The sequence below is a fragment of the Vipera ursinii genome (assembly GCF_947247035.1).
Source record: "Vipera ursinii genome assembly, chromosome: 3".
NCBI lineage: Eukaryota > Metazoa > Chordata > Lepidosauria > Squamata > Viperidae > Vipera > Vipera ursinii.
In genome coordinates, this window is record NC_139516.1 from 121,926,195 (window position 1) to 121,953,922 (window position 27,728).

At 37.9% G+C, this 27,728-nt stretch overlaps 1 protein-coding gene across 1 annotated transcript in view; it reads right to left on the reverse strand.

Annotated features, from left to right (window-relative positions):
- Positions 1–27,459, reverse strand: part of RALGAPA2 (Ral GTPase activating protein catalytic subunit alpha 2) — a 192,220-nt gene extending 164,761 nt beyond the window's left edge. Inside the window, exons 1-6 of the mRNA XM_083358327.1 lie at positions 27,224–27,459; positions 20,654–20,764; positions 17,987–18,036; positions 16,440–16,497; positions 14,751–14,794; positions 6,040–6,217 (exon numbers count right to left, since the gene is read on the reverse strand). Of these exons, the coding sequence (XP_083214453.1) occupies positions 6,040–6,217; positions 14,751–14,794; positions 16,440–16,497; positions 17,987–18,036; positions 20,654–20,764; positions 27,224–27,329 (547 nt within the window). The 5' untranslated portion in view covers positions 27,330–27,459. The remainder of the gene's footprint in view (positions 1–6,039; positions 6,218–14,750; positions 14,795–16,439; positions 16,498–17,986; positions 18,037–20,653; positions 20,765–27,223) is intronic.
- Between the last annotated feature and the right edge of the window lie 269 nt (positions 27,460–27,728).

A 27,728-nucleotide genomic window follows, 5' to 3' on the forward strand; every position in this document is an offset into this window, starting at 1 on the left:
ATTTTTCCTTTGTGTTCAATTTTGTCTATATTAGAAGCCCTCTGCTTTTTCCTTAGTCTATAAGCTAGCCATCTACCTGGCTTATTAGCATTGCAAAAAGTATTATGCCTGGCAAACCTCAAACTGGTTGCCACTTGATCAGCCATTAATTTATCAAATTGTCCTCTTAATAGCTTAATAGCCTCCTTAGTCTTCACATCCAATGGATTCAGAATCAAAGCATTCTCTTTTTCCTTAATTTCATTCTCCAATTCTTTCCTTCTAGCTTCCAAAATACGTCTATGTTTATTGTTCATATATATCAACACTCCTCTCATATAGGCCTTGCTAGCATCCCAAACCATATCCATAGAGGTATCCTTATTCATATTAAGTTCAAAAAAATCCTTCATTCGCTGTTTACACTCTTCAACATTTTTCTGGTTTCTAAACAAATTCTCATTTACGCGCCACGAGCGCCTATCTCTATTGTCCTTATTAATCTCTAACCATACTGGGCTATGGTCAGAAATAGCTCTTGCACAAATCTTCACCTTTTTAATCCTAGAAAAAAAATCATTAGTCAGCAAAATAAAATCAATCCTAGAAAAAGATTGATGTCTGTCAGAAAAAAAAGTATAATCCTTTTCATGCGGGTGTATGTCATGCCAAATATCTCGCAATTCCAAATCATCCTTCATTTCAAAAAAAGACTTTGGCAATCTGGCATGACACGGAATACGCTTTAAAAAGCCAGCCTTGTCCATCTGTACGTCCACTACACCATTCCAATCCCCCATAAAAATAAACGATTTGTAATCCAACTGGGTAAGCTTTGTATGAAGTAAACTAAAAAAGTCAGCCTGTTGTTGTTGTTGATTAGGGGCATACAGTCCAACTAAAAGCGTTTTTTTGCCTTCTAGCAACAAATCTATCATTACGTATCTTCCATGCTTGTCTGCTTCAATTAAGTCCGCTGTTATGGCACTTTTAATATAAACAACGACTCCATTTTTCTTATTCATTGCAGAGGCAACAAAGTGCGTACCCAGTCTTGAGTTCAATAAAAGCTTTTGGTCCATAGCCCTAATATGCGTTTCTTGCAAACATATGACATCAGTCTTAAATTGTTTTAAATATAAAAAAACTTTCTTTCTCTTCTGAGGCGAGTTCAATCCATTAACATTCCAAGTCAAAAATTTAGTCGCCATTCTTATCGCCCCGAAGCTTTTGGAGCACCTCACCAATGGCCTTGCCGTCTTTAGGCCGCGCTCCTCCCACTGCCTCGCTGTAAGTGCGCTTTGAAGATTCCAAAAACTTCTGCTGGTCTTGTTCTTTTACTTGTTTTGCTCTTTTTAAAGCAGCACGCGTCACCCTCTGCTCTCCTGCGTCAGCCAACAAAGTTATAGTTTGATCCACTCCTACACCATTCTCTTCTGTCTGTCCATCTTCAGCCTCTTGAGGTTTCCCTTCTCCAGATCCCTTTGCTGCTTCCAGAAGTGATAGTGGAGTTGCTTTTAAACATTATTGTAGAATTCACGCGCCTGTGCCACAGTTACCAGACGGTATCTTTTACCTTCATGCATTACCACCAGCCCTACTGGAATCTCCCATCTGAACCTTATGTCACGTTGTTTAAGTTCCTGCACCAAAAATGCAAAGTCCTTTCTTCTCCTTAAGATCTTTGGAGGGATTTCCTTTAAAACCAAAACTTCTTGGTCAGCAACCACTACTTTAGTATCATAGACAGCTTGAATAACTTCATCTCTAATTTCTCTTTTTGTAAAATAAACCACCACATCTCTGGGTAGCTTCCTCTGCCTGGCAATCCATGAGTTTACACGAAAAACTTTATCCATACATGCCTTTATTTCAGATGCTGGCTGACCCAATACTGCTTCCAGGGCTTCAGAAATCAGCTGCTTCAAATCTTCTTTAATATTTTCTTTTAAGCCCCTAATTCTAATAGCATACTGCATCTGGTAGAACTGAACAAGGCTTAACTCTCTGTCCGCTTTGTCTTCATTCTCCAATACCTTAACTTCTAGTACAGCATTTTTTTGAGTCAAATCTTCCACTTTTTCTTCCAGGCCTTGTACACATTCAGCCACACTTTCCACTGTAGACAGAATGTCTACCCTCATCGCTCTAAATTTCTCTTCCATCCTCTCATCTATTCTCTCCTCCATTTTCGCCAGTTTATCACTCAATGTTACTAAAATTACCTGGGCATGCTTTTCAAGGGCATCTTCTAAATCTTCCGATGTCAAAGCAGCAGGAGGAAGCAAGGCTTGCAACGATGTCTGTTGCACCGGAGAAGTTCTAGCACTCCGAAGAGTTTTTGAAGGAGGTTTAGCCGCCATCTTTTACTTTCACTTGTGACGCACTTTCACTTTAAGTTTAAAAAGTCCATCAAGCTCGAGAGTAAAATATAATAATCCTCTTCACCTTTTCCTCTTGTACCGCTCTGCCTGCTCCTTTTATTCCATAGTCCTTCCTTCAGGCAGGGGTGGTCGCAAACGCCTGGCTCTGCTCCAAGAAATCCGGAGCAGAGACGCTGACCAGCTGGGAGCAACCCAGGCTACGGGGGAGTTCGATCCTTCAGCCGCCCAAGCTACAAGCTCAGGCGGCCCCGGAGAACTCGACCCCTACCTGGGGCCTCACCCCCTCCTCTTCTCCCGAGGAGGGGGCTTCAAATTCACCCGAACAGCTGATCGGCGCTGTTTCGGGTGAAAATTACTCAGCTGAGCCGCGGGCAGCCCGGGAAGGCTGTCTCCGGCGCCGCACAGCCACCGGAAGTCCTGTAGTGCTTGTTCTTGAGCAGCCAGTATTAAGCCTTCTGTTTCTTTCTTGATGGTTCCCATCTTAAGCCATGCCCATGTCAAGTTGTTATCACATTTTTCTTCGATGTTTTTCAAATGCTGTCCATGCAAAGCTTTGGTTTTCCATCTATTTAATCTGTCATCTAGCCGTTGTTCCTTATATTCTGCCTTTGTTTCTGTTATTTGGATAATGTTCTCTGTTTTCACAGCCTGCAGCAGTTTTTCTGTACTTTGATTCATATAGTCATTCCAACTTGGTTTTTCTTCTTCTACAGTTTGGTGGATTTGTAATAGCTCTCTGCCCCCTATTTTTCTTGGCAGGTACAACCTGTCGGTGTCACTTTGTGGATGTACAGCATGGTGCATATTCAAAAGTTTACATGTTTTCCGGTCTAGATTTTCTAGTTCAGCCAAAGTCCAGTTGATAATTCCAGCTGGGTAGCGTATCACTGGGACTGGCCATGTATTGATGGCTTTAATTATATTTCCAGCATTCAGCTTTGATTTTAATATTTTGAGGACTTCATGAATGGCAGGCAGTCTTTTTCTTTCTGTGTTTTCTTTGATGTGATTTTCAATCTTTTCTTTCAGCATTTTTGCTAGATCACTTAGCTCTACACTTTCGAGTTGCTGCACAGGGGAATCTTCATCCTGTGTGGCGGCTTCTTCTCCTGGTTGGTCAGTTTGTTCAGGTAATGGAACAATTATTATTATTATTATTATTATTATTATTATTATTATTATTATTATTATTATTATTATTATTATTATTATTATTGTATTTACTACTACTACCAACTGACAAAAGCATAATCAGTCAATAGCAAATGGCAACTTTACCTGGAACAGCATTACTCCTGTGGCTTTTAACACCATCAAACAACATCTGCCTATCCCAGGTCATTTGGGACGGATTTGATAGGTGAATAAAAATGCCAAAGCCAGTCGCTGACTGTGCAACCAATAACAACAATATTTTATAAACTTGTATGCCACCAACTCTAAATAACTCTGGCAGCTCACAACAAAGAAATTACAATCATATCAATAAAACATAAAGCATAAAGATAAAAAATGGCAACCATGATGAAGCAAGGGACCTTACTCTCACACATTTAGATTTTAGATTTAGATTTTATTAGATTTATATACCGCCCTTTCCCGAAGGACTCAGGGCGGTTTACAGGGCATTTTAAAATCACATCAATATAAAATACAAAGTTAAGAGACGACATGGCTCTTCTTAACAACAATATCTAGCAACTCCCCTCCCAACGAAAGAGAGAAGAGTGCACTGTGAACAATTATACTTTTCTGGGTTTTCAAAGGAGAAAGATAATTTCAAAATTATCTATTAATTGTGGCACATTGTAAGGACATATATAATGCAATAGTACAATTTTACTGGTATAATGAGCTGAAACCATGTTTGACACAATGATCTTTCCCTAAGTCCCAATGAACTATACATACATACATACATACATACACACAAACATACATACACACACACACACACACACTCTTGCAATAAGAGCTAATACTAAACTCTTTAAAACTTTGTTGACTAAATCCAGAACTTTTAGATATTTGTACAACTCCAATTAAAAGAAATATTCTGCCAAAATTCTCAATTCCCTTTGCATTAACAGACTTGCCTTCTTAACCCTCTCTGTGCTTTCTTCTTCATCATGACTTTCATCCTGATTTGGGAAAATCTACATTACTAATGTGCCACCAGAAACAGTTAAGTCAAAGATTCAATTATGCTATACATCGAGAATTTTTTCTAATTATATTGAAAACAAGATCCCTTTTAATCTTTAAAATAACATTTCATCTATCCAAAAATTATGTATGTAACAAACCTGTGTTAACAAGTTCTGGTCCAGTCCAAACTTTAGCAGGTGGCATGATTGAATTTTCTACTTTAAGATTGAAAGACAAATAATTCAATTTAAGCAATTCTGAATTTCAATTAAAAGCTTGGACCATAGAATATAATGGAGAAACATCCTTTTAAAGACTGCAGCTGCTTCATTTTGGGGCATAATAATGGAATGAAAATTACAGGACAGTAATTCCTGCCAAGTTTCATCCAGACACCTTCAAGGATTTCACTACAATAAATGCATTCCCTGTTCAACTCTTTTAAGGCATTAGGAATGAGGAACAAATAGCACAGCAGCTTCAATTGTCCAGCAAACAGCCTATAAACTGCATAGAATAAATGCATAAAGTAACCCACTTCAACTTAAAAATAAATACTCTGAAAAACTGTGAAAAAAGCTATTGCTTTTCCACCTGCTTTTCTGAGCTAGTCCACACATACTGGCATGACGCATTGGCAAGGACACAAAGAAATACCAATTTACACTCATTGGATGATTTACCTTTATATATTCTACACACTGTCTTTTGTCATTGCCATAACTGGTTGGCAAGCTTAGTATCCCAAGTGTTTAATTCAGGCATTTCTCAAACTACAATAACCACTCAGCGAAATACAAAAAAGTAAGAGAGTTCCCAAGAATAATCTTCTATAAGGCACAAAGAAGAGAACAGTGCTCGCTTGCTTATTTGATTTCTGTAGTTACCCATCTTAGCAAGTCACTCTGAGCGACCTGGATCATAAAAGCATACAAATAATTTTAAAAATTAAAACAATACCAAATAAATATATGTGTTTGCTATGTAATTCACATTCCTTGGCTGACAAGACCTGTAACATGCCCAACCTGCTGAACCAAATTGGACAGGTAGAAAAACCAGAGAACACAGTCACTTATGGCTCCCAGCTAAAACCAGAAACACACAATTCAAAGGTGTATCACACATCCTGGACAATGATATTTTCCTTTCAAAAACACTGCACAATCGACGAAGCTAGGTATTAATACTGTAATACTATGCTATCAATACTGTAATCAACACTATGGAAGATGCAGATGGCAATTCTGTCCACATAGCTTGTTGCAAGATTACATCAGGAACTAATAAAATAACCCACAAAATGAAAAGAACAAAAATGTTTATTTTAAGGAAATGAGAGGAAGACAGATTTCCTAAATGATTAAAAGGTTTTTTTTAATTATTGCTTTTTTTTCTATAGAAGCATTCATTACAACTGTTATTCAAGACTGCACTTCATGTCAATTGACAAATATTTCATTAGCATAGCAAGTAACTTTCACTATCTAGAAACCTAAGGGAAAAAAATCAGAAGAATATAACTAACCATTAGGAAGACTAGAAGGAGGGCTGATGAGGGTATCGATTGTACATGGACCTTTTGAAGACATCACTGCAGGAAAACCAGGCACAAGACAAGCAAAAATTAACAGCTGCTCTTCTGCACAATTACTCTGGAGAGCTTGCAGCCAAAGAAGAAATAATCGTATTCCTTCACATCTTATCTGAAAAGAAAGCATATTTTAAAAACCAGTATAAAAATATTCACAAAACATGTATTAGAAACAATCAAATTTTAAAACAAAAATGATGAAAACATTACAATTAGACTTCAGAATTATGTCTGCTTAACAGATCTCAATGGAAATTCTATTATAAGGCGGCTAATTATCGTGTCAGTTTGGCAGACTTAAAAACTCTATACCATTCTTATATTATTTGGTGCCATCAGCTGTGTCAACAATAATGATTTCTTTACTTTCCTAATGTGATATGATTATTTTTCTTCTTGTACACAAATATGTATATAAGGTACCTATATGCTGTATATAAAATTTAAGTACATCCCAAATCTTTCTTTTGTTTACCAATGTATTTATTTGAAAAAATAAATTGCAAAATCTTTTTGTATATTGTGGATATTGTGGATCCTTTAATAGTGACATATAAAAGTGCCAGTTTATAACCAGATTAATATTTGTTACCAAAAACCATAAACTGTATAACCATACCATCCTCAGATATAGAACAATTCTTGACCTACTAACTATGGATCAAGAAAATAATAATAAATCCGACTTCCGGTGGCGACGCAACGCCGAAGACAGCCGTTTTCGGGCTGCCCGCTCCGCAGCTGTGTTTTTCCATCGTAAACAGCGCCGATCAGCTGTTTAGATGGATTTGAAGCCCCCTCCTCGGGAGAAGTGGGGGTGAGGCCCCAGGTAGGGGTTGAGCTCTCCGGGGCCGCCTGAGCTGAGAGTTTGGGCGGCTGAAGGATTGAGCCCCCCCGAAGCCTGGGTTGCTCCGAGCTGTGCAGCGCCCCTGCTCCGGGATTTTTGGAGCAGAGCCAGGCGTTAGCAACCACCCCTGCCAAAAGGAAATACTTTTGATTATCAAGATGCAGGCAGAGCGGTACAGGAGGTCAAGGTGATGTGGACTCTTATCTTTACTCTCTAGCTCAATGGATTTTATAGCTTTAAAGTGAAAGTGCGCAATAAGTGAAAGTGGGGAAAGATGGCGGCTAAAACTTCTAAAGCTTTTCGGAGTGCGGGGTCTTCCCTGGTGCAACAGACCTCATTGCAAGCTTTGCTTCCTCCTGCACCTCCTCCGGCATTGACGCTTAAGGATTTACAAGATGCTCTTGGAAAGCATTCACAATTGATGTCTGATATGATGGATGAAAAGTTGAAAAAGCTGGAGGAGAAAATGGAGGAGAAATTGGAGAAATTGGAGAAGAAGATGGAAGAGAAGTTTAGAGCAATGAGGGTGGACATGTTGTCTATGATTGAATCTGTAGCTGAATGTGTGCAACAGCTGGATGTAAAAGTGGAGGATCTCAGTCAAAAGAACTCTATATTAGAAGCAAAGGTATTAGAAAATGAAAATATAAGGGATAAAATGGACGGAGAATTGAGCCTTGTTCAGTATCATCAGATGCAGTATGCTATTAGAATCAGGGGTTTAAAGGAGAATTGTAAAGAAGATTTAAAGCAGCTGATTTCTGAGGCTCTGGAAGGGGTACTGGGCCAGCCAGCATCTGAAATTGAGGGAAATATGGACAAACTTTTTCGTGTAAATTCATGGATTGCAAGACAGAGGAAGTTACCCAGAGATGTGGTGGTCTATTTTACAAAGAGAGTAATTAGAGATGAAGTCATTCAAGCTGCTTATGATACTAAATTGGTAGTGGCTGAGCAAGAAGTCTTGGTTTTAAAAGAGATTCCTCCGAAGATTTTAAGGAGAAGGAAAGATTTTGCATTTGTAGTACAGGAACTTAAGAAATGTGATATTAAGTTTAGATGGGAGATTCCAGTTGGACTGGTGGTGACGCACGAAGGTAAAAGACATCGTCTGGTTACTGTGGCCCAGGCACGTGATTTTTATAGCAATGTGTTAAAAGCAACCCCCCTATCATTTTTGGAAGCTGTAAAGGGATACGGCGAGGGAAAGCTTCCAGATGTTGCAGATAGACAGACAGAGGACAATGGTGTTGGAGGGGATCAAGTTACAGTCTCATCGGTTGTTGCAGGAGGCCAGAGGATGACGCGTGCCGCCCTAAGAAGAGCGAGACGAGAGCAAGAGCAAGACCAGCAGAAAGTTATGGAATCTCCAAAGTGTACTTACAGTGAAGCTGTGGGAGGGGCGCGGTCCAAAGAAGTTTTGGGGGTCATGACAGACGTGCTCCAAAAGCTTTGGAGCGTCAAGATTGGTGATTAAATTTTTTAAATTAGAATGTCAATGGATTAAATTTATCATAGAGGAGAAAGTAAGTTTTTTTAATATCTAACACAATTTAAGATTGATGTTATTTGTTTGCTAGAAAAGTATATTAGGGTTATGGACTAAAAGTATGTGTTGAACACTGCGAGATATTTGGCGTGATACATGCAAGAACTATTTTTGATCATAGTTTAGTTTGGTTGGAGATTATTAAGGTTAACAGAGATAGGCGCTTTTGGCGCGTAACTGAGAATTTGTTTAGAAATTAGAGAAAGGTGGGAGAATGCAAATAGTAGGTGAAAGTTTGTTTTTTTAAAATTAATATGAATAAGGACTGGGATTAAGAAAATCTATTCTGAGTAAAGCTCTTTTTCTGTTTTCCTCTTTTTCTTTTTTACTTTATTTGTAATATTAATATTGTTTGTATTCATTTTATATGAGCTAGAGGGAGATAGAATTAATAGTTTATTGTTGATAACATAGGGGTGCTTACGTTTGTTTTTCGATTTTATTTATTTTTTTTCGAGGAGGGAATGGGGGAGAGGGATAGGGAGGGCTAGATAGGGGTGGGGGAGGGGGGATTAAAGTCAAAATGTATTGTAAAACTTTTTAAATAAAAAAAAGAAAATAATAATAAATCCAAATATGAACATTTGCCAGGATAGATTTTTACAAGTTTCTTCTTTTGAGTCTGTATTTCCTTATACAGACCAAATTCCTTAAATTAAACAACCATATAGAATAGGCTTATCTCTAACTGGACCATAAATTCATGAGAATTACCTGACTACCAGCGTTTCAAACACCAAAATTATTCAGTCACTTTCAGTGTCTGAATTCCCCCCCCTCTTATAAAATCTAAAGAATTTTAATTACTATAATAATTCTATCCATTTTCAAACTGTTACAATATTAATCCGTGGTTAATTCACCTTAGCAAGTAAATATTTCTTTGTCAGGAAAAATACGAATTCCTTGCAGAAAAGCTACCTCAAACTTTAAAATATCCAGTTTATGTATATTTTAAGCAGTCCTCCTATTGGATATATATCTCAGAACTTTAACATTCCGTGATATTATATCTAAAGTGACATAGTATAAAGTTTAAATAGTATAATTTTATATTGGAAATACCCAACCTGATTCTTACAACTATAATTATAAAAACTAACTGTATTCATGAAATTACTATTTCAAAACTAAAAATTCAAAAAAGAAAACTATAGAGATTATATAAAATGAAGATGAAAATAAAGGTAACAAATAATATAACAAACAACAGCTATAGGAAAAGAAAGTCCTGGATTTAGTTTAGAATCTTACTTAGATTCGGGGCTGTGTCAAGTAAAGCTAAAGCTTTCAGCTTTTACTCTAGTAAACATTTCTCTACAAGAGCCACTAGAGGTTGCTCCTTCCCTACACATATAAGGATATTCTGCAGAGGTAGATTTGAACCTGCTCTTAACAGGTTGCCAATATCTTTCCAAATGTTATGTCTTTTTGTTTTTGGTGCCGTGATTTTTTTCTCACAAGATTTAAGCTCTTTAGTTTCTTTCAAGTATATCAACTTAACACATATTTTGTGATCCTTCTTATGGACTGCATTACAACAAGGAGCTCTAAATTAGTTGCTTCTCTTGGATCAATTCCACCAGGAAGTTCACAGGTTATATTTCTTTGCTGAATGTTGCCAACGGATATTCAACTGAACTATCAGTCAATTGCCTCTTCTAAATGCCTCTTCTGATCCAACCTAACTTTCAGGAAGAAAAATAAAAGGGTGGGGGTTTTTTTGACCCCGTATGAGTGAGGCATTTTAATGGGTGAAACTGAAGGGGAAGTCTGTTTTTTCTATTTACAAAGCATACTATCTCCCCAAATATGGTTTGGCTAATCTTACTGCTTACTAATTCCTTTCAACGAACAATTCAGAGGTAGATTTTATCAGCATACAGAAAAGAACAAACTGCAAATCACTATACAGGTGAGAATATCGTGCAAAAGTTCATTCATTTCAGTAATGCAACTTAAAAGGGGAAACTAATATATGAGATAGACTCATGACATGCAAAGCAAGATAGTTCAAGCCGTGATTTGTCATAATTGTGATGATTATGGCTTACAGCTCATGAAAACCCCAAATCCACAATCTCAGAAAATTAGAATATTACATGCAATCAATAAAACAAGGAGTATACATAGAACAATATCAGACCTCTGAAAAGTATAAGCATGCATATGTACTCAGTACTTGGTTTGGGCCCCTTTTGCAGCAATTACTGCCTCAATGCGGCGTGGTATGGAAGCTATCAGCCTGTGGCACTGCTGAGGTGTTATGGAAGACCAGGATGCTTCAATAGCGGCCTTCAGCTCTTCTGCATTGTTCGGTCTCATGTCTCTCATCTTTCTCTTGGCAATGCCCCATAGATTCTCTATGAGGTTCAGGTCAGGCAAGTTTGCTGGCCAATCAAGCACAGTAATCCCACAGCCATTGAACCAGGTTTTGGTGCTTTTGGCAGTGTGGGCAGGTGCCAAGTCCTGCTGGAAAATGAAGTCAGCATCCCCATAAAGCTCGTCTGCAGAAGGAAGCATGAAGTGCTCCAAAATCTCCTGGTAGACGGCTGCGTTGACCCTGGACAGTGGACCAACACCAGCAGATGACATGGCTCCCCAAATCAACACAGACTGTGGAAATTTCACACTGGACTTCAAGCATCTTGCAGTGTGTGCCTCTCCATTCTTCCTCCAGATTCTGGGTCCTTGGTTTCCAAATGAGATGCAAAAGTTGCTCTCATCAGAAAAGAGGACTTTGGACCACTGAGCAACAGACCAGGTCTGTTTTTCTTTAGCCCAGGTAAGACGTTTCTGTCATTGTTTGTTGTTCAGGAGTGGCTTGACAAGAGGAATACGACATTTGAAGCCCAAGTCCAGGATCCGTCTGTGTGTGGTGGCTCTTGATGCACTGACTCCAGCCTCAGTCCACTCCTTGTGAAAGTCCCCAACACTTTTGAATGGCCTTTTACTGACAATCCTCTCCAGGCTGCGGTCATCCCTGCTGCTTGTGCACCTTTTTCTTCCACACTTTTCCCTTCCACATAACTTTCTATTAATGTGCTTTGATACAGCACTTTGGGAACATCCAACTTCTTTTACAATTACCTTTTGAGGCTTTCTCTCCTTATGGAGGGTGTCAATGATGGTTTTCTGCACAACTGTCAGGTCAGCAGTCTTCCTCATGATTGTGATTCCTACTGAACCAGACTGAGAGACCATTTAAAGGCTCAGGAAACCTTTGCAGGTGTTATGGCTTAATGAGCTGATTAGAGTGGGACACTTTGAGCCTAGAATATTGCACCTTTTCACAATATTCAAATTTACTGAGATTGTGGATTTGGGGTTTTCATAAGCTGTAAGCCATAATCATCACAATTATGACAAATCATGGCTTGAACTATCTTGCTTTGCATGTAATGAGTCTATCTCATATATTAGTTTCCCCTTTTAAGTTGCATTACTGAAATAAATGAACTTTTGCACGATATTCTAATTTTTTGAGTTTCACCTGTATATTCATCTTTATCAGAAACGCACAAAAAAATCCTTGGATAATCAGCAACCATAAAGTTGGAGCCATGACTTTGTAGGAGCAAGAAGGGATCTATCTGAATCTATCTATCTATCCATCCATCCATCCATCCGTGTCCATCTTATATGCAACAATTCTTCAAGGGTCACAAAGACAGAATAAAATGTACAAGATTCATGCAATCAACATTCAAACAATTCTGGCACTCCAAAATAGATTCCCCCACACAGACATTCACATTTCCTGACCTCTAGCCTCACCTTTCCTCAATGCTTGGGAGAAGAATCAGGTAAAAAAAAGTAAGGTAAAGGAGTCCCTGCAGATTTTACTCTGCTAAGGTAAAGGTAAAGGTTCCCCCTCACATGCGTGCTAGTCGTTTCCGACTCTAGGGGCCGGTGCTCATCTCCGTTTCAAAGCCGAAGAGCCAGCGCTTGTCCGAGGACATCCCCGTGGTCATGTGGCCGGCATGACTAGACGCCAAAGGCGCACGGAACGCTGTTACCTTCCCACCGCAGTGGTCCCTATTTTTCTACTTGCATTTTTACGTGCTTTCGAACTGCTAGGTTGGCAGAAGCTGGGACGAGTAACAGGCGCTCACTCTGCTACGTGGCACTCGGGATTCGACCCGCCAAACTGCCAACCTTCTGATCGACAAGCTCAGCGTCCTAACCCACTGAGCCACCACGTCCCTTTTTTTACTCTGCTAGTCATTGCCAACTATAAGGGACGATGCTCATCCCCATTTCAAAGCCACTGAGCCATTGCTGTCCAAAGACATTTCTACAGACATGTGGCCAGCATGATGTCATGGAGCACTGTTACCTTCCACCAAAGTGGTACCATTTTATCTACTTGCCCTTGTATGCTTTTGAACTGCTAGGTTGGCAGTAACTGGGGCGAGGACGGGAGCTCCCTTCATTGCATAGAGTTTGGCTCTAAAACCCTGGCTACTGATTTTCCAGCCAATAAACCCAGTGTCTTAACCCCTGAGCCACTGCTCCACCCAAGGGTATGAGCCTGCCAGATATCAGAAGGGAGGGTATTCCACAGGGCAGGGCAACTATGGAGAAGGCAATGTTCCTAGATCCCACCAGATGACAATTTCCTTCAGGGAAGTTTTCATGGAGAGTGCATGTCTCCATGATTTAATGGAATAGGCAGTTACCTCAAGGAGAGGCAATCCTGCCATAAAACCTTTGTTAGGGTTTAAAAATGAAAAGCAGTATGAATAATACCTAGAAAGAAACTGAGAGCCAATACAGCCAGTAGAGCAGTGATGTAATATGGGCAAGCTGCTGCATTCTTGAAAAGTTGCAGTTTCCAGGTGTTCTGCCAGGTCACCTCTGTGTGTTGCAGTAATCTAATTGGGTAGTGATCAAGGCATGTGTGATGGTGAGCAGGGGTTCCCAATCTGGGAATGGCACAATTGATATACAAGATGATTTTGTGTAAAGACCTCCCAAGCCATGGCTGCCGTCTGCTCCTTGAGCAGAAGTTGCAAATCCAGGAAGATTCTCAAATTGCAAACCAGCTCTAACCAGGGGAGTGTTATCCTCTGAAGAATCATAAATGACACCTAACCAGATCCAGGAGGTTGAAGAACCCAAAGCAACTTTGCTGAAGCCAGTTCCTCCCCATCCAGACACTTACAACCTCTTTGCAGACATGAATGGCATTGCCTGACCTGCGAGGAGACCAGTATGTATTATCAACATTCTGAAATACTGCAGCCGGTGCTGTCAAATAACCTTTCCCAGTGGTTTCACGTAGAAATTTAAAAGAAGCCACTACGAGGGCAAAAGTTAAAACCTCTACCCAACTCTCTAAAAACACTGATTGGAAATGACCACTTAGGAAGGAGTTGAGCAACCACAAAACAGTGTTCTCAACTCTTAAATCTTAAAGCCATTCTGAAGGATACTATGGTTGATGATACTAAAAACCACCAAGTGATCTAGGAGAATCAGGACGGTCTCCAGAGATGATTCACAAGGGCAACTAATGCTGTCTCAGTACTGTAGCCCAACCTGAAATTGACTGAAAGGAGTCCAGATAATTTGCTTCATCAAAGGCCCTCTGAAGCTGAGTGCCTATCACCCTCTCAACAACCTTTTCTAAAAAGGGAACGCTGGAGATTGAGCGCAACACTGTCCAAGGACTAGCCTCTTGAGAAGGTGGCAAACCACTCTCTGCTTCAAGGCAGGTGAAACCATCTCTTCCTGCAAAGAATCTATCCAATCAGAATCCAACTCTGAGTGAAGCCAAGTGTCTTTATCTAACAGAGATCTTTTAGTGCAACCTAATGCCCAAGACAGGATTCCTTATTCCACCCCAGGCAAATGGTTATCCAATTGTTTCTTGAAAACCTCCAGCAATGGACCACCTACGATTCTGAGAAGCAAGCTACTCCACTCCCAGCTAATCCCTGTGACCCAAGCTTGCAAATAGGGTCACACCTGGAGCTTTATCTGGGGCAGCGTACACACACAAATGGGTACATGTGTTCAAATCACACTGCTGCGACTGCCATCTTGCAATGTTTTTGATCCTCGTCCCCCCATGTGGAGATTGCTGCCACAAAAAAAATACAACTAGGACCAAAAAGCAATGAAACATCTCAAAATAGCATATCATATGTTGTTTTGTATCTAACAAATCATTTTGTCTAATAAACAAAATGTTATAAATATGTGCTTAGAAAAATGCAGGATTTAAAGCAAGCACTAAAATACCTTAAGGCAGTTTCCAGTGTGCAAAAGTTTCTTCAGAATTGACCCTAAAATAAAGAAAAATGGATTACGAAATTTCCACATTAAAGATTAGCTACCATTAGTCATGGCTGATAAAAATAAATGTAAATTCAAGAAGAACTCAGATAGTAATGCTTTTAGCGGCCAAAAATTATTACATACTGCTATGACTACTATAGAATAAAAAATGTTCACATGCATATAGCTCAAAATTTTACTTCTTTGTTAAATACTTTCCAAATATGTCGTGTAGCCCTTAATGCAGGAAACACAGTAAAATAATGGCTAACGTTACATTTCCTACCTTTGTAAGATAAACAATAGAGAGGGTTTTTTGAAAAAAATCTGATGGTTGTCCTTGCTATAAAAAAACTTTTTAATATTTTATCAATCTGTGTAAAATAACTTTCATTCAATGTAACATGCTGGTCCCCACTTATATGAAGGCCTGTATGCTATAGAGCCAGGATATCTGGGGACTATCTTTCTCTGATGGTCTCTACCCAATAGATGCAATAGAGGTTGCATCTATTAAAAAGTGTCATCTAGTTAGTGGGACCCAAGAAGTATGTCTCTTCTGTCATTGCACTTGCCATTTGGAACACTATTCCCCCAAGGGTAGATTGATTGCACTCCTGCTGTCTTTTGGCTGTTCTTCCAAGTGTAAAGATTGGGAGGTTAAGTGAGCTTGTGACACAGTTTATTGTTGGTGGCTATGTAAATTGAACTAAATAAATAAATACTTTAAGTTAAATAATTACCTGTAAGAAAACGCACTGATTTATTTATTTATTTTATTTATTTTAATCTCATTTATATCCCGCCCTTCTCCGAAGACTCAGGGCGGCTTACAATCTAAGCACAAATTAAAAGTGCTTAGCAATAGCCTTCATTCTATGTATATGCCTGCTTATTAGGGCTTTCGCCCCCCCCAAGCGGCATTATTACAAAGTCAGCTTATTGCCCCCAACAATCTGGGTCCTCATTTTACCTACCTCAGAAGGATGGAAGGCTGAGTCAACCCTGAGCCTGGTGGGATGCGAACCTGCACTAATTGCAGGCAGCTTGTGTTACTTAAGGAGGCATTAGCCCACTGCTCCACCAAGGCTCTTGAAGCAATGCTCATTTATCTGTTCTCATAAATTTATTATTCACATTTATTTTAATTTGTGATTTTAAAAAGATACCTTGTAGGGTTTTCCATACAGGTGTTAGAACCTATTGGGACCTAATAGAATTCATTCCAGTTAACTGGGCAACCATTTCAACAACAAATACATTTCCAAACTGTTGATTAAAACCAATACATTTTGTTATAGATGATGCATGTTATTATCACGTAACAGTTTAACAATTCAGATGCAATGATACCTGAACTATCATTGGTTTCTTTACTATAGCAAACCAATTGTTCAAATACCAAATTAAAGAGATTATAAGGGATTATAAAGGTTACCTTAATATCTTCCATTTGACATTTTAACATATGAAAAAGCAATCTAAAATGCAACCACTGCAGTATAAAGCATAAACTATGACATGTCAATCCAATTTGTTGTTTCCCATTAAGGGACATCTTTTTACCTTAACTACACTATAAGGTAAAATGGGGAAACATATCAATCTGGACTTAAAATAAATAGCCTAAATCCAAACCTGAAGTATACTTACCTATGCTATGAAAATGCCATCGACAGAAAATTCTCTCAGGTAATAACTGTAGTATCCTCTGGAGAAGTTAAGAAAATTCATTGTTTTAAATTTACATAAAGCAGCTTCTTAGATCTAATGATTTAGTCTAATTTGCATAGTGCACAGTATAATCCAATGTACTCAAAACTGAAACCACAGAATTCAACAGAGATTATTTTGAAGTAAAGAGCTATAGAATCCTCAACTGCAAAGGCAGTTTAAACTTAGAAATCAAGCATCAATGACAACTAGTTGTACAGAGTCACTGACTAGATGCACACATTATACTCCATGAGTTTCATAATGCATTATTTATTAAATAAGCCAAAACTGGGTTCATTCTTAGTTTAGACCTCTAAATTATAATTCACAAACCACAAAGTTAGAATCACATAAACAGAGCCAATTAATTTTATTATTGCCTTGGTGGAGCAGTGGGCTAATGCCTCCTTAAGTAACACCAGCTGCCTGCAATTAGTGCAGGTTCGAGTCCCACCAGGCTCAAGGTTGACTCAGCCTTCCATCCTTCCGAGGTAGGTAAAATGAGGACCCAGATTGTTAGGGGCAATTAAGCTGACTTTGTAATAATGCCGCTTGGGGTTTGTGTGAAAGCCCTAATAAGCAGGCATATACATAGAATGAAGGCTACTGCTAAGCTTGTAAGCCGCCCTGAGTCTTCGGAGAAGGGCGGGATATAAATGGAATTAAAATTAAAATAAATAAATAAATATAAATCACTCTACCAATCTGTTTACAAATCAGTGGAACACTAGACTTGATCAAAATCTGAAGCTTTAGATAACCATAGGTAAGACTGCTGGCATTTTCCTAGAACTCACGAGATACTCTGATTTATTGTTTCAAGTCTCAACGTTAACCTGATTCCTAAGATAATACAACAATATTCCTATTTTTTTAAAAAAATGAGCAAATATTTATTGTTCATATTTATCAAAGTATTTGTGTGTTAGCAACATTTCACAAAGGCAGCCAAGTGAATAATTTATCAGATATATTTTCTTAGTCAGATTCAGACACAACTTCTCATTAATGAAACAATCAGCCTTGTCCTGGTGAATTAGAGGCAAGAATTTCTACTTAAACTTCTTCCATTTGATCATGCCATTATTCATGTCGTTGCCTCATATTTTGACCATCTAGGTATCTACTTTAATAGGTATCTAGAACTGCTCACAGAGCTGGTTGATAGCTTCATAAATGTTCTGACTAGAATATGCAAAATGGAAATCTATATTTTTGAAATGGAAAGTTGTCTGCTTCCAAACTTTTGTCTTTGTTTTCCTTCTTTGTCTTAATTGCAAAATTGCATTCCACATATTGTCTAACAACAGGCTGGTCTAATTACATTGCCATATTTTTATCATTTATTTAAACAATTAAAAGAGAGGGACCCCCACTTCTGATACCTAGGATCCTACCATTGTGCTTGTAAGAAAATATAATGTGTTTATAAAGAACCATATAACTATAATGCTCAGGTTTTTTTTTGAAAATGGGTAACTTACTTCAAAAAGAAAAAGAATGGAATCCAACTCTTCCCTTTGAGATTTATTTCCTGAAGGGCAGAGAAAAAATTCCTTCTCATTATGCATAAAGACAATATCACTGATGACAGAATTCCACAGAAGTACAGCATTTACCTGAAATAAGGACTTTTTTTTGCACTTTAGCAGTAAAATGGGGGGGGGGGCTGTCACATTCACAGAGATTAAAGTAAAAGAAGCAGATAAGCATTCCCCCCCCTAAACTTCTCTTGATTCTTTAGGTGGTGATATAGGACAGAGAAATACTTCAGAGATGCCATGAAAAGTTTTAAAGGTCAAAAACAGTGCTTTGAATTGGACCTGGAAGCAAAGTGCAAACCCTCATGGAATAGAGGTATAACATGTGCCCTTCCAGGGGTACATATAGTCGCACATCCCACTGCATACTGCATAAGCTGGAGCTTCCAAATATTCTTCAAGAAGAGCCTTATGTAAAGTCCATTACAGTAGCGCATCTAGGATGTCATCCAGGCGGTCATCAGGGCATGAGTGACCATGAGCAGAACTTCCCAATTCAGGAGCAGATGCAATTGGTGCACAAAACAGAACTGGACAAAGGCCTCCTTGCCTCAACTGCCACCTATTTGTTGAGCAGGAGTCATGAGTCTAACAGGACCCCAGATTGCACACTGGGTCTGTTTGGGGCAATGCAACCCTGTCCAGGACCAAAGATGGCCTAGTCCCTGAACTGGAGGGCCCCAAAATCTATAACCATTCAGTCTTGCAATTCCAGGGTGATAATGTTAGCTGTGGTCTCCAATTCAGAGTAAGGTTCCTAACATCTTAGAGACTATATTCAACTCATTTTGTCACTCTACATCCAAGATTTGTAGTTTAAATACTGCTTTAGCTTGATCATAACTCATGGACAAAAAAAGTACAGGTCCACACTTTGATCAACAGGCTTCACTTCCAGACTGAAGATGGCCTGGATGTTCTAATTATTCATCTTGGAGTTTGGGACAATCACCATAATCTTCTGATAATTGTTTAGAAAATCCATACCAACACAATTTTGAGCAATGGCTAACCAGTGTCTATAAGGGGATCATAGCTTTAAAATTATATGTTCAGGAAGCTTATGGTACAATAGTCAACAATCTCCACTCTACTCTTTTTTTAAAAAAAATTAACCATGGTGACTAATACTTATATTTGTACTTTTTGTTTTGTTTTTAATAATTCATTCAGATTTTCCTCTACAACACTTTGTTTTCTTTTAATAATTTGTCATACATTTTTGGATAATCTTTGTCAGTTTTTTCAATTTTAAACTCCTTTAAATTACTTATTATATTTATTCTTTCATTCTTTTGAGATGACTAATCTTGAAAAGGATATTTCCTAGTTTTTACTTTCCTTGGCGAGAAAGGATTAAATTAAATTAAATTAAGGTCTAAAGGATTAAACACTTTAATTTAGCTAAGATATTAGTGAAGTAAATATATAGTAGAAATATCCAATATAAAGCATTTAGTCATACACAATAAAAGAACAGAGAAAAAGCTTTAAGGATAAAATTAACATCCTATATTCTTGTTGCCTAGAATTTGATATGAAATTAGAGTCAGCGATGGTGGTTATACAGTTATAAATCTACACATTTCTGGAATGACACTGGAAGTATCATGCAACTTATGTAGTTTTATCTCAGGAACACTGGTACTGATACACTGTTCGAGCTTTGAGGTAGAAATTTTCATCGCATAAATGCTATTCTCTACTAATTTAATTATGATATGTATATATTATTTCAGTTTGTTTTAATGAAGCAAAAAAAAAAAACAAAACCAACCCAGCCCAGATCATGATTTAAACACAAAATACTGTATGTCTAAGATCGTCACTTATTTCCAGGACTGGTTTGATGGTTTACTTCAAAAACTGTGTCCGGCAATTAATAAGATAATGATTATTAATATAATAATGATTATTAATATAATCATTATCTACTTCCACTAAAGTTCAAATTGAATATATATATGTATACTTAGCTTGTCTCAAAACGGTGCCCAACACTTAAAACAAAAGAGTTATATGGTTAATTGCCATATGCTCATACTGAAACAGGTTGTGCACAGTAACTCCTTACTATATTAAAAAAAGCCTTCTTAAACTAGATTGAGCATATTAAACTTCTGCGTACATGTCTATTACTTGAATCAGCAGGAGAGGCTATACTGAAGGTTTTCTTACTCCCAGAAGTTTACTAATCTAGACAAGGCCTTCACTTGCATGGAATCCAAATAACAGAATGCATTCATCAGAGAGATGTGCATGGCTCTCCTCTACCAGTACTTAGAAAAATGGTAGAAATTTCACTAAGCTTTGAATTGTTAAATTGTTAACACTGATTCTAATAATATTGATGTTTAATTTTTCACAATTTAAATTGTGTTAAAAATTGCTAAAATGCATTTTTATTGCTGTAAGCTCCCTTGTATGGATAGAAAGGCAGGATAGAAATTTAATAAATAGTTAAACCATTTGCAAACAATCTCAAAGGCAATTTTTTTGAATGGTTCTAATGATCCGATTAATTGCTAAAGTTATTTTAAATATACAGTTTTATATATTACAGAAAATAAGATAGTATTAAGCATCTTAAAGACAACACACAGTAGTTACCTTTTTGTTTCAGACTTGTCTCCAGTGTTACAAAACTTTCATAGAAGACAAGATAAATTTGAGAATAGTTGATCTCAAAGAACTGTCTGAGTTCACTTCCATCTACAGCATCTATACAAGAAAGATTAAAACAAAAAGTTACTGTATGTGAAAAATACATAAATTATTATTAAAATGCATAAACAAAATAATGTAATAGGAAGAAAATACTGGAAACACAACCATATGACTCAAACACTAGCATTAAAGAACAGTATTCAGATTATCTGGAAATTTGGAATCGTCTAGTTATTTCTATATTTATAAGTAAATTCCATTTTAAGGTAAGAATTGAAAATACTTGAAATTTCTGCTCATGCTACAAAAATTGGGATCACAATTAAAAATAAGGTATCTTAAATTTTATTTTATGATGGATTTAATTCACTTTTACATTGCTTTACAAGTTAGTTCCATGTATTCACAGTTTGCTTTGGTATTTCAGCAGAGTAATGGTCCGGCGAATGAGGCATTCAGTAAAATTTTCAATGGATGCAGCTTATTCAGTGATCTGAGTTGTTATAAATGAGTCACGCCTGATGTATCTCTACTAATGTGTACAGTTTCTTCAAAGTTCCACCTGTTTATAGTTGCAGCTTTTATGTTCTTCCACACCCTTCTTTCAGCAGAAATAAGGGAAAAAGTAAACTCACTCTTTATTAAAGTTACAGTTCCTACCCCAAGCAACTGGGATGAAAACACTCCTGGAACCATGCCAAAGTGACCACTCTCTGAGACTCAGTTAGAAGAGATCAAGTTGACCATGACCTTAACAGAAGAGTTAAAAGAAAATCAATTCCTCTCTTTCTGTTTTTAAATCAGCTGAACTAGCTGCCAGAAGGAGGAAACTGAGGCACTCAGTGTAGCTCAAGACACCATTGTCATGCCTGATCTGTTCTTTCACGGTTACTTGCAGGAATAATTTTGGACTCACCACTTCCCTGAACTAGTTTTCTACTTTCACAAGCCATGATTCCAATTTTAATTCCAATTTATTGAATCCTTTGACAACAAGTAGAAAAAAAACCACAAGCAGAACTTAGAAGTATATTCAGTATTCACTTGTTTTTCAACTCTGGATCCCTTGTCTCAAAACAAAGCCTTGCAACAGTCTACATTACCTAAAATACCTTATCTGTGTAAAGTAAATCAGCACAAAAATCCTCTGAATGCTGTTAAAAGAGGGAAAATAACTTCGGCTATTGTGTGGTTTTAAAATTTTAATATAAATATCTAGTCATGTATATCTTCCCCTCCTATCACTTCAAACTTTGCAATTTGTTAACAAATTGTGTACTTTCTTAGATCTGCTGGAGGATGCAATCAAGAGTTGTGATTAGTAACACTTCAGGTCTTCTATTATCATAAACATAGTTTAAGAGCAAGGAGAATGAATAGGAAATTGCTGCAAATTATAGGAACAGTGTTCCCTAAAAGCCAAATGTAAATTTTATTAATCAGTCATTGTAATAGAGACCCAAGGCAGAAGTAACACTGAAAGGAAAGGAAGTTCATTTTGACCTTGCTAGCATTTTTACATGATTCAATTTGTCTGAATAATTTATGACTGCTAACAAAGAAGGAAGTACGGATAGCACTTCCTCTCATTTTACAGTAACTAAAAATGAATGGAATAAAGACAGCCAACCAGTCTTATAAAGTTCGGGTAAAAAGATACAAAAATTTGGGGTGAGAATACCAAAATCTCACATGAGTCGCTGATCCTCTCAGATGTCAAATATTACCACACACACACCCTTCTCTCTCTCTCCACTCATACACATATACATGCATACCTATACATACATGTATACACATGCACACAGTCACACAACCATAATTTTATAATAGGATCCTCAGATTACTTATTGGGTCTATCGGAAAACACTAAGGAAATAGCTGAATAATAGGAGAATTCAACTTTCCTGACATTTGCAGAAATATTACAAAAGATGTGTGTTTATCAAAATCTATACATAGACACAACTAAAATTACTCTAAATATGCAGCTTTAAATATGCTAGAGCATAAGCCTCAACTAACACTGCAGAATGTATTTCTAAGCATGCACTCTACACTGTGAATATGTTAGCTCTACCATATATGATTGTTATCCATAATTAAAGAAATTCTAACAGGAAAACAAAAACCAGAGAAATAAGGCCCAAAGTTAAAAATAGTTCACAAAAAGGAAAATAAACCTGAATGCATTCCTTTTTGATTTCCAAGTGTCCCCAAAACCCAGCATATAAATATTAACCTCTATAGCTAATTCCATAATGAAAGTGGTATTCCTAATAAATTTTATTCTTGCTATTGAAATTTATTTATCTGCGTAAGAAATATATTTTACTACTTTTTTCATATTTCTCCTCTTCATAGCCTATCAAGAGGAGGCAAAAAGCATCTGCTATAACTTGACATTATTTAGAATTTAAATTGTAATTTTTTGTTTATTTTGAATTATGAGTATACAGCCTGAATAGCATACTTTAATTATATAAACTGAGAATCTGAGGCAAGTGGAAAAAAAACAGAAAAGGTGTTAAGAAAGATTATTAGCTTTAGAAACAGAGATAATTTCTGAAATTCTCTTTAAAAAAACAAAAAATCTGAAGATTTAATGGAGGGAGAAAACATTCTAATCATAAACATGTAGTTTTACCATCAGATTAAAATAATTTAGGATAAAGTTAAATTCTTGTAAATTATTTACTAGACTTTCTTTTTCAAAAATATGAATATGTTATCAGACAAATAATACTTTTTATGATAACTCAAAAGGAAGGACAATCAAAATTTGGGCGGGCAATTATTATTTCCAATTCTTTTACTACCGAAACTTTTACAGTGCTTAATCTGTAAGATTTCTTTTTTAGTTTGGTTCATTATTTTCTGAACGTGTTTCCTCAACAGTAGGTAAAGCTACACCAATAACTGAAATATAATACTGCGTAATAATTGCCTTTATCAAGGTAGAATTTACCCACAGCTTCTTTCACACTAACATACAATGAATTGGTACAGATGCCACTTTTAGTGCAAGTTTAAAATAACAGTACTAATAGCAACCACCATCTTATTTTCAGGCAAATGTTTTTTCCAATATTCAGGATTAGAAGGAAATATGGGTATGTATTAATCACTGGGTTATATGACAGGAGTAAAGAATAAGATCTGAATTCTAAATGTTTTTTCCTCAAATACCTCAGATCTTTAGACTTTGAATAAAATGCTGGGAGCTTCAAACAGCCCATTTCAAGGTCAAAGTACCCGCCTGCAACTAAACACAGGTTGAAATATTTTGCATGCCCCTCTGACATCTTAGTCAGCAGATAATAAACAGTAATTATAGTTCAGCTACAAGTCCAGCCAATTTTAGTAGAAGTAGAGGCTAAAACTGCACAGTTGTTGTTCTTAGCATTTATCTCATCTGGCTCCAGTGGCTGCTTGTTTTTGCACTGCACTCACCTAGCTTTTAGGGTGAATCTATCTCTATATGTTATGTGACAAGGAGTTTCTTTCTCCTCCAGAATACGATACGGATGAGGAGGAGTTACAAGCCATGTTGGCTTCCATTCCTCAGGGAAAACTAGAACCTGAATCATCTCACGCTTTGTCCAACACCTTAACCATTATATGATATATAGGGAATAAAGTCCAGTAACATATAACATCTACTTGCTAAAATGTACAATTTACATTTTAATGAACAGATCCCAGCATTTTACTAAAAGGATAGGGCAGCTCTTAACTCATAAAAGTGTATCTATCTCTGCTTCATAATACTTCATTATTTTGGGAATCTCTAAAAACAGCACAATGTTGCTTTTATGAGTCACATCTTTTACATCAGTTCGAAGAGTTTATTATTAATCCAAAAATGGACAGATTTCAGGTTTATAGTATTAATACTGTTTTTAAATCTTTAAGAAGTCAGCAATTATAAGATCATTTATTCACTCATTATTAATTTGATGCCCCTTGATTCCAGCAAACTCCCTTTCCTGGCAATTTCCAGGACTTTCTAACTTTCAAGGGTATATATTTAATAGTGAGTGGTTCTGTTGGTCTATCTGTCACCTTATCACCTTAGTCAATGAAGAGGTTAGTGGAGACCCCAAGATTTTTGGTCTTGGGACTCATCGACCATTTAATTCCAAGATTCTCCTGACAAGTGAAATTCACTTCACTACAATTGTTTTAGCACATTGTTTTAGCAGAAGTTGATAATTTTCTTGATCTGATTTTCAACACAGAAAGCAATAGTTTATATAGCATTAGAAAAGTTGTCTTTTGTCAGCAGCCGACATATCTGAGAAATTTAGTCCATGCCTCCCTCTGCAGGCATGAAGACTAGATTAGATCAAGTGTATCCTAGGGGTGGGTAGATCATGTAGATTTCAGAGAGTTCTGAGGGATATTCTCTCAGGCCTGGTCCTTTCAGTAATCAATCCCCCAGGCATTTTTGGATGCAGCATCTCCTAATTGCCCTCTGTCCAATGCTAAGCCCATATGTTTTACAAGCTTCAAAAAGACATCAACAAGCAATTTGGCCTTCTATATTTGGCCCATGTTATAAAATCAATTGCCACTCGAGTCAAAGTTCATTTCTTACAATTCAGAAGGGGTAGCAAAATATATTTATTTTTCCGGGTCTTTTGACACTACTACTATAATTTATATTTTATATATTATGTTTAATAGTCTTTAATTAGTATTTTTCTCCAAAGCTGTTAATGGAGTAGAATGGTAATAAATCTATCTAAATACTTTAAATAAACATCAGCAAGATGCTAGATTTTATAGAAATGAGGCCATCATAAGATAATGACATTTTCAACTCATGAGTGAAGTCAGAAGCAAGGAGAGTGAGGCTTGTTCCTTGAAAAGATTTTAGATTACTATTTAAAAGGATTTTCACAATGCATATTTTAAAAGGTCAAAATTAAAATGTACAAAAATAAACTTCAGCAATCAGTAGAAGCTGCTACTAAAAGTTAAAGCTATAAATAAGAGGTATCACTTCAGTATTGAGATGAAGAACTCCCATGGTAGAATGTTATCTCCCTTCACAAAATTAATATTTTTGCTTCCCCTTTAACAGTATCTTATGTAACTTCCTGGAATAACATTGTTTTATTATTAGAAGCAGATAAGGTGCAGCTGAAAAATTTTGCTTTTTTGCTGTTTTTAGTCACTAGAAGCATTTGTTTGCAACGAATGAGAGAAAATCCTCAAAATAAAATTAACACTAATGCCGAAAACCATCTTGTTCAGCTTTAACATATTGGAAACCATATTACTCAGTGAACTGATACTTCCAGACACAAATTATTTATTTGTCCAATATGGTCCCTGTTAAAAATGTGTGGGTGGGTGGGTGGGTGGCTGGGGAATCACTAACAACCTCAGACAATACACGAAACAATTTCCTACTGTATATTCTCCAATGATTCCCTGTACCATTATGACACTGGTAAATATCCAGTCATCAGAGGATAGAGAAAAGAAATCAATATTCTGCTTTGAAGTTTGAGATCACGGAGGATCCTGTACTATGATACCATGGCTTTTAAATTTTACATTGCTATCACTTAACTTAGTAAGCTGCACAGCTTGAACTGCATAAATAAAACTGCATCACCAATTCTCCAGGCTATTTTTTTTAAAAATCCCATTTATATCCCGCCCTTCTCCGAAGACTCAGGGCAGCTTACAATGTAAGAAGCACAAAACAATGTGCTTAGCAGTAGCCTTCATTCTATGTATATGCCTGCTTATTAGGGCTTTCCCCCCCCCCCAAGCGGCATTTTTACAAAGTCAGCTTAATTGCCCCCAACAATCTGGGTCCTCATTTTACCTACCTCGGAAGGATGGAAGGCTGAGTCAACCTTGAGCCTGGTGGGACTCGAACCTTTTATTTTGCTGTACCTAACCTTAGAACTTAGGACTGATTTTGGCATTTTAAAATAGAAGGGGTTTTTTTTAAGCTGCAAGAGAACTTCTGGAGCTGGGTTTTTGGTTTGTTTTTTTTTAACAAGAAGCTGGACAGCAATCCAAAAATCAAGGAGGGGAACGAGAGAAGGAACATAAAGCGGCACACTGACGTGGGTTCTAAGGCAAAGCTTCAGGCAGGCATGAAGCTTTTTTTGAACCAGCAGCAAAATTCCACGCGACAATTGCTCGGCTGCTATTGCTAAGGCTCCTGCTGTAACCCCTTTACAGCAGGGGTCTTCAAACTTGGCCCTTTTATGACTTGTGGACTTCAACTCCCAGAATTCCTCAGCCAGCAAAGCTGGCTGAGGAATTCTGGGAGTTGAAGTCCACAAGTCATAAAAGGGCCAAGTTTGAAGACCCCTGCCTTACAGTACCATCAGCCAGCTAGAGCAGAGTAACCGCCAGCTGCTGCTGGTGCAGGAGGAGCGGGAGACACACGATCGCACCTGAGACGCCCGCCTCCTGAGACTCCCGACCTGTCTTTCGGGGCCCCTCCCCCACTTGGCGCTGCGCTCTGGCCACGCCACTCACCCATCAAAGCCCGCAGGTGCTTGAGGCGAGTCAGCGGCTCTTTCCGCGGGTCCAGCGCCTTCTGCGCAGACTTCTTGACATCCGCATGACCCCGCCGCGAGAACATCTCGACGGCGCTTGCAAGGGAGCGCAGCCGCCGCCGCCGCCCTGCCGCCTTTGTCCTCGGCTCGGCTTCTTCTGCACCGACTCTCGCTCCCCTCGGCCAGTCTCGGGGGCTGAGCCGGACGCGCCGCCACCGAGAGAGAGAGAGAGAGCGAGCTTGCGGGCGGGGAGAGGGGGAAGGGGGCGGAGCTAAGCCCCGTGAGGGGGGAAACAGGCGGGGCTTGCCGCCGTCGCTGGGCGGGGCTTAGGGTAGCCGTCCGAGGGAGCCTCCTCATTGTCTTTGTGCGAGGCGGCGCCTTCGCGGAACCGAGACGGGCTTGCCTCCTATCCTGCCGGAATATGTTTCCTTTATTTAAATCAGGGGGGTCTTCAAACTTGGCCCTTTTATGACTTGTGGACTTCA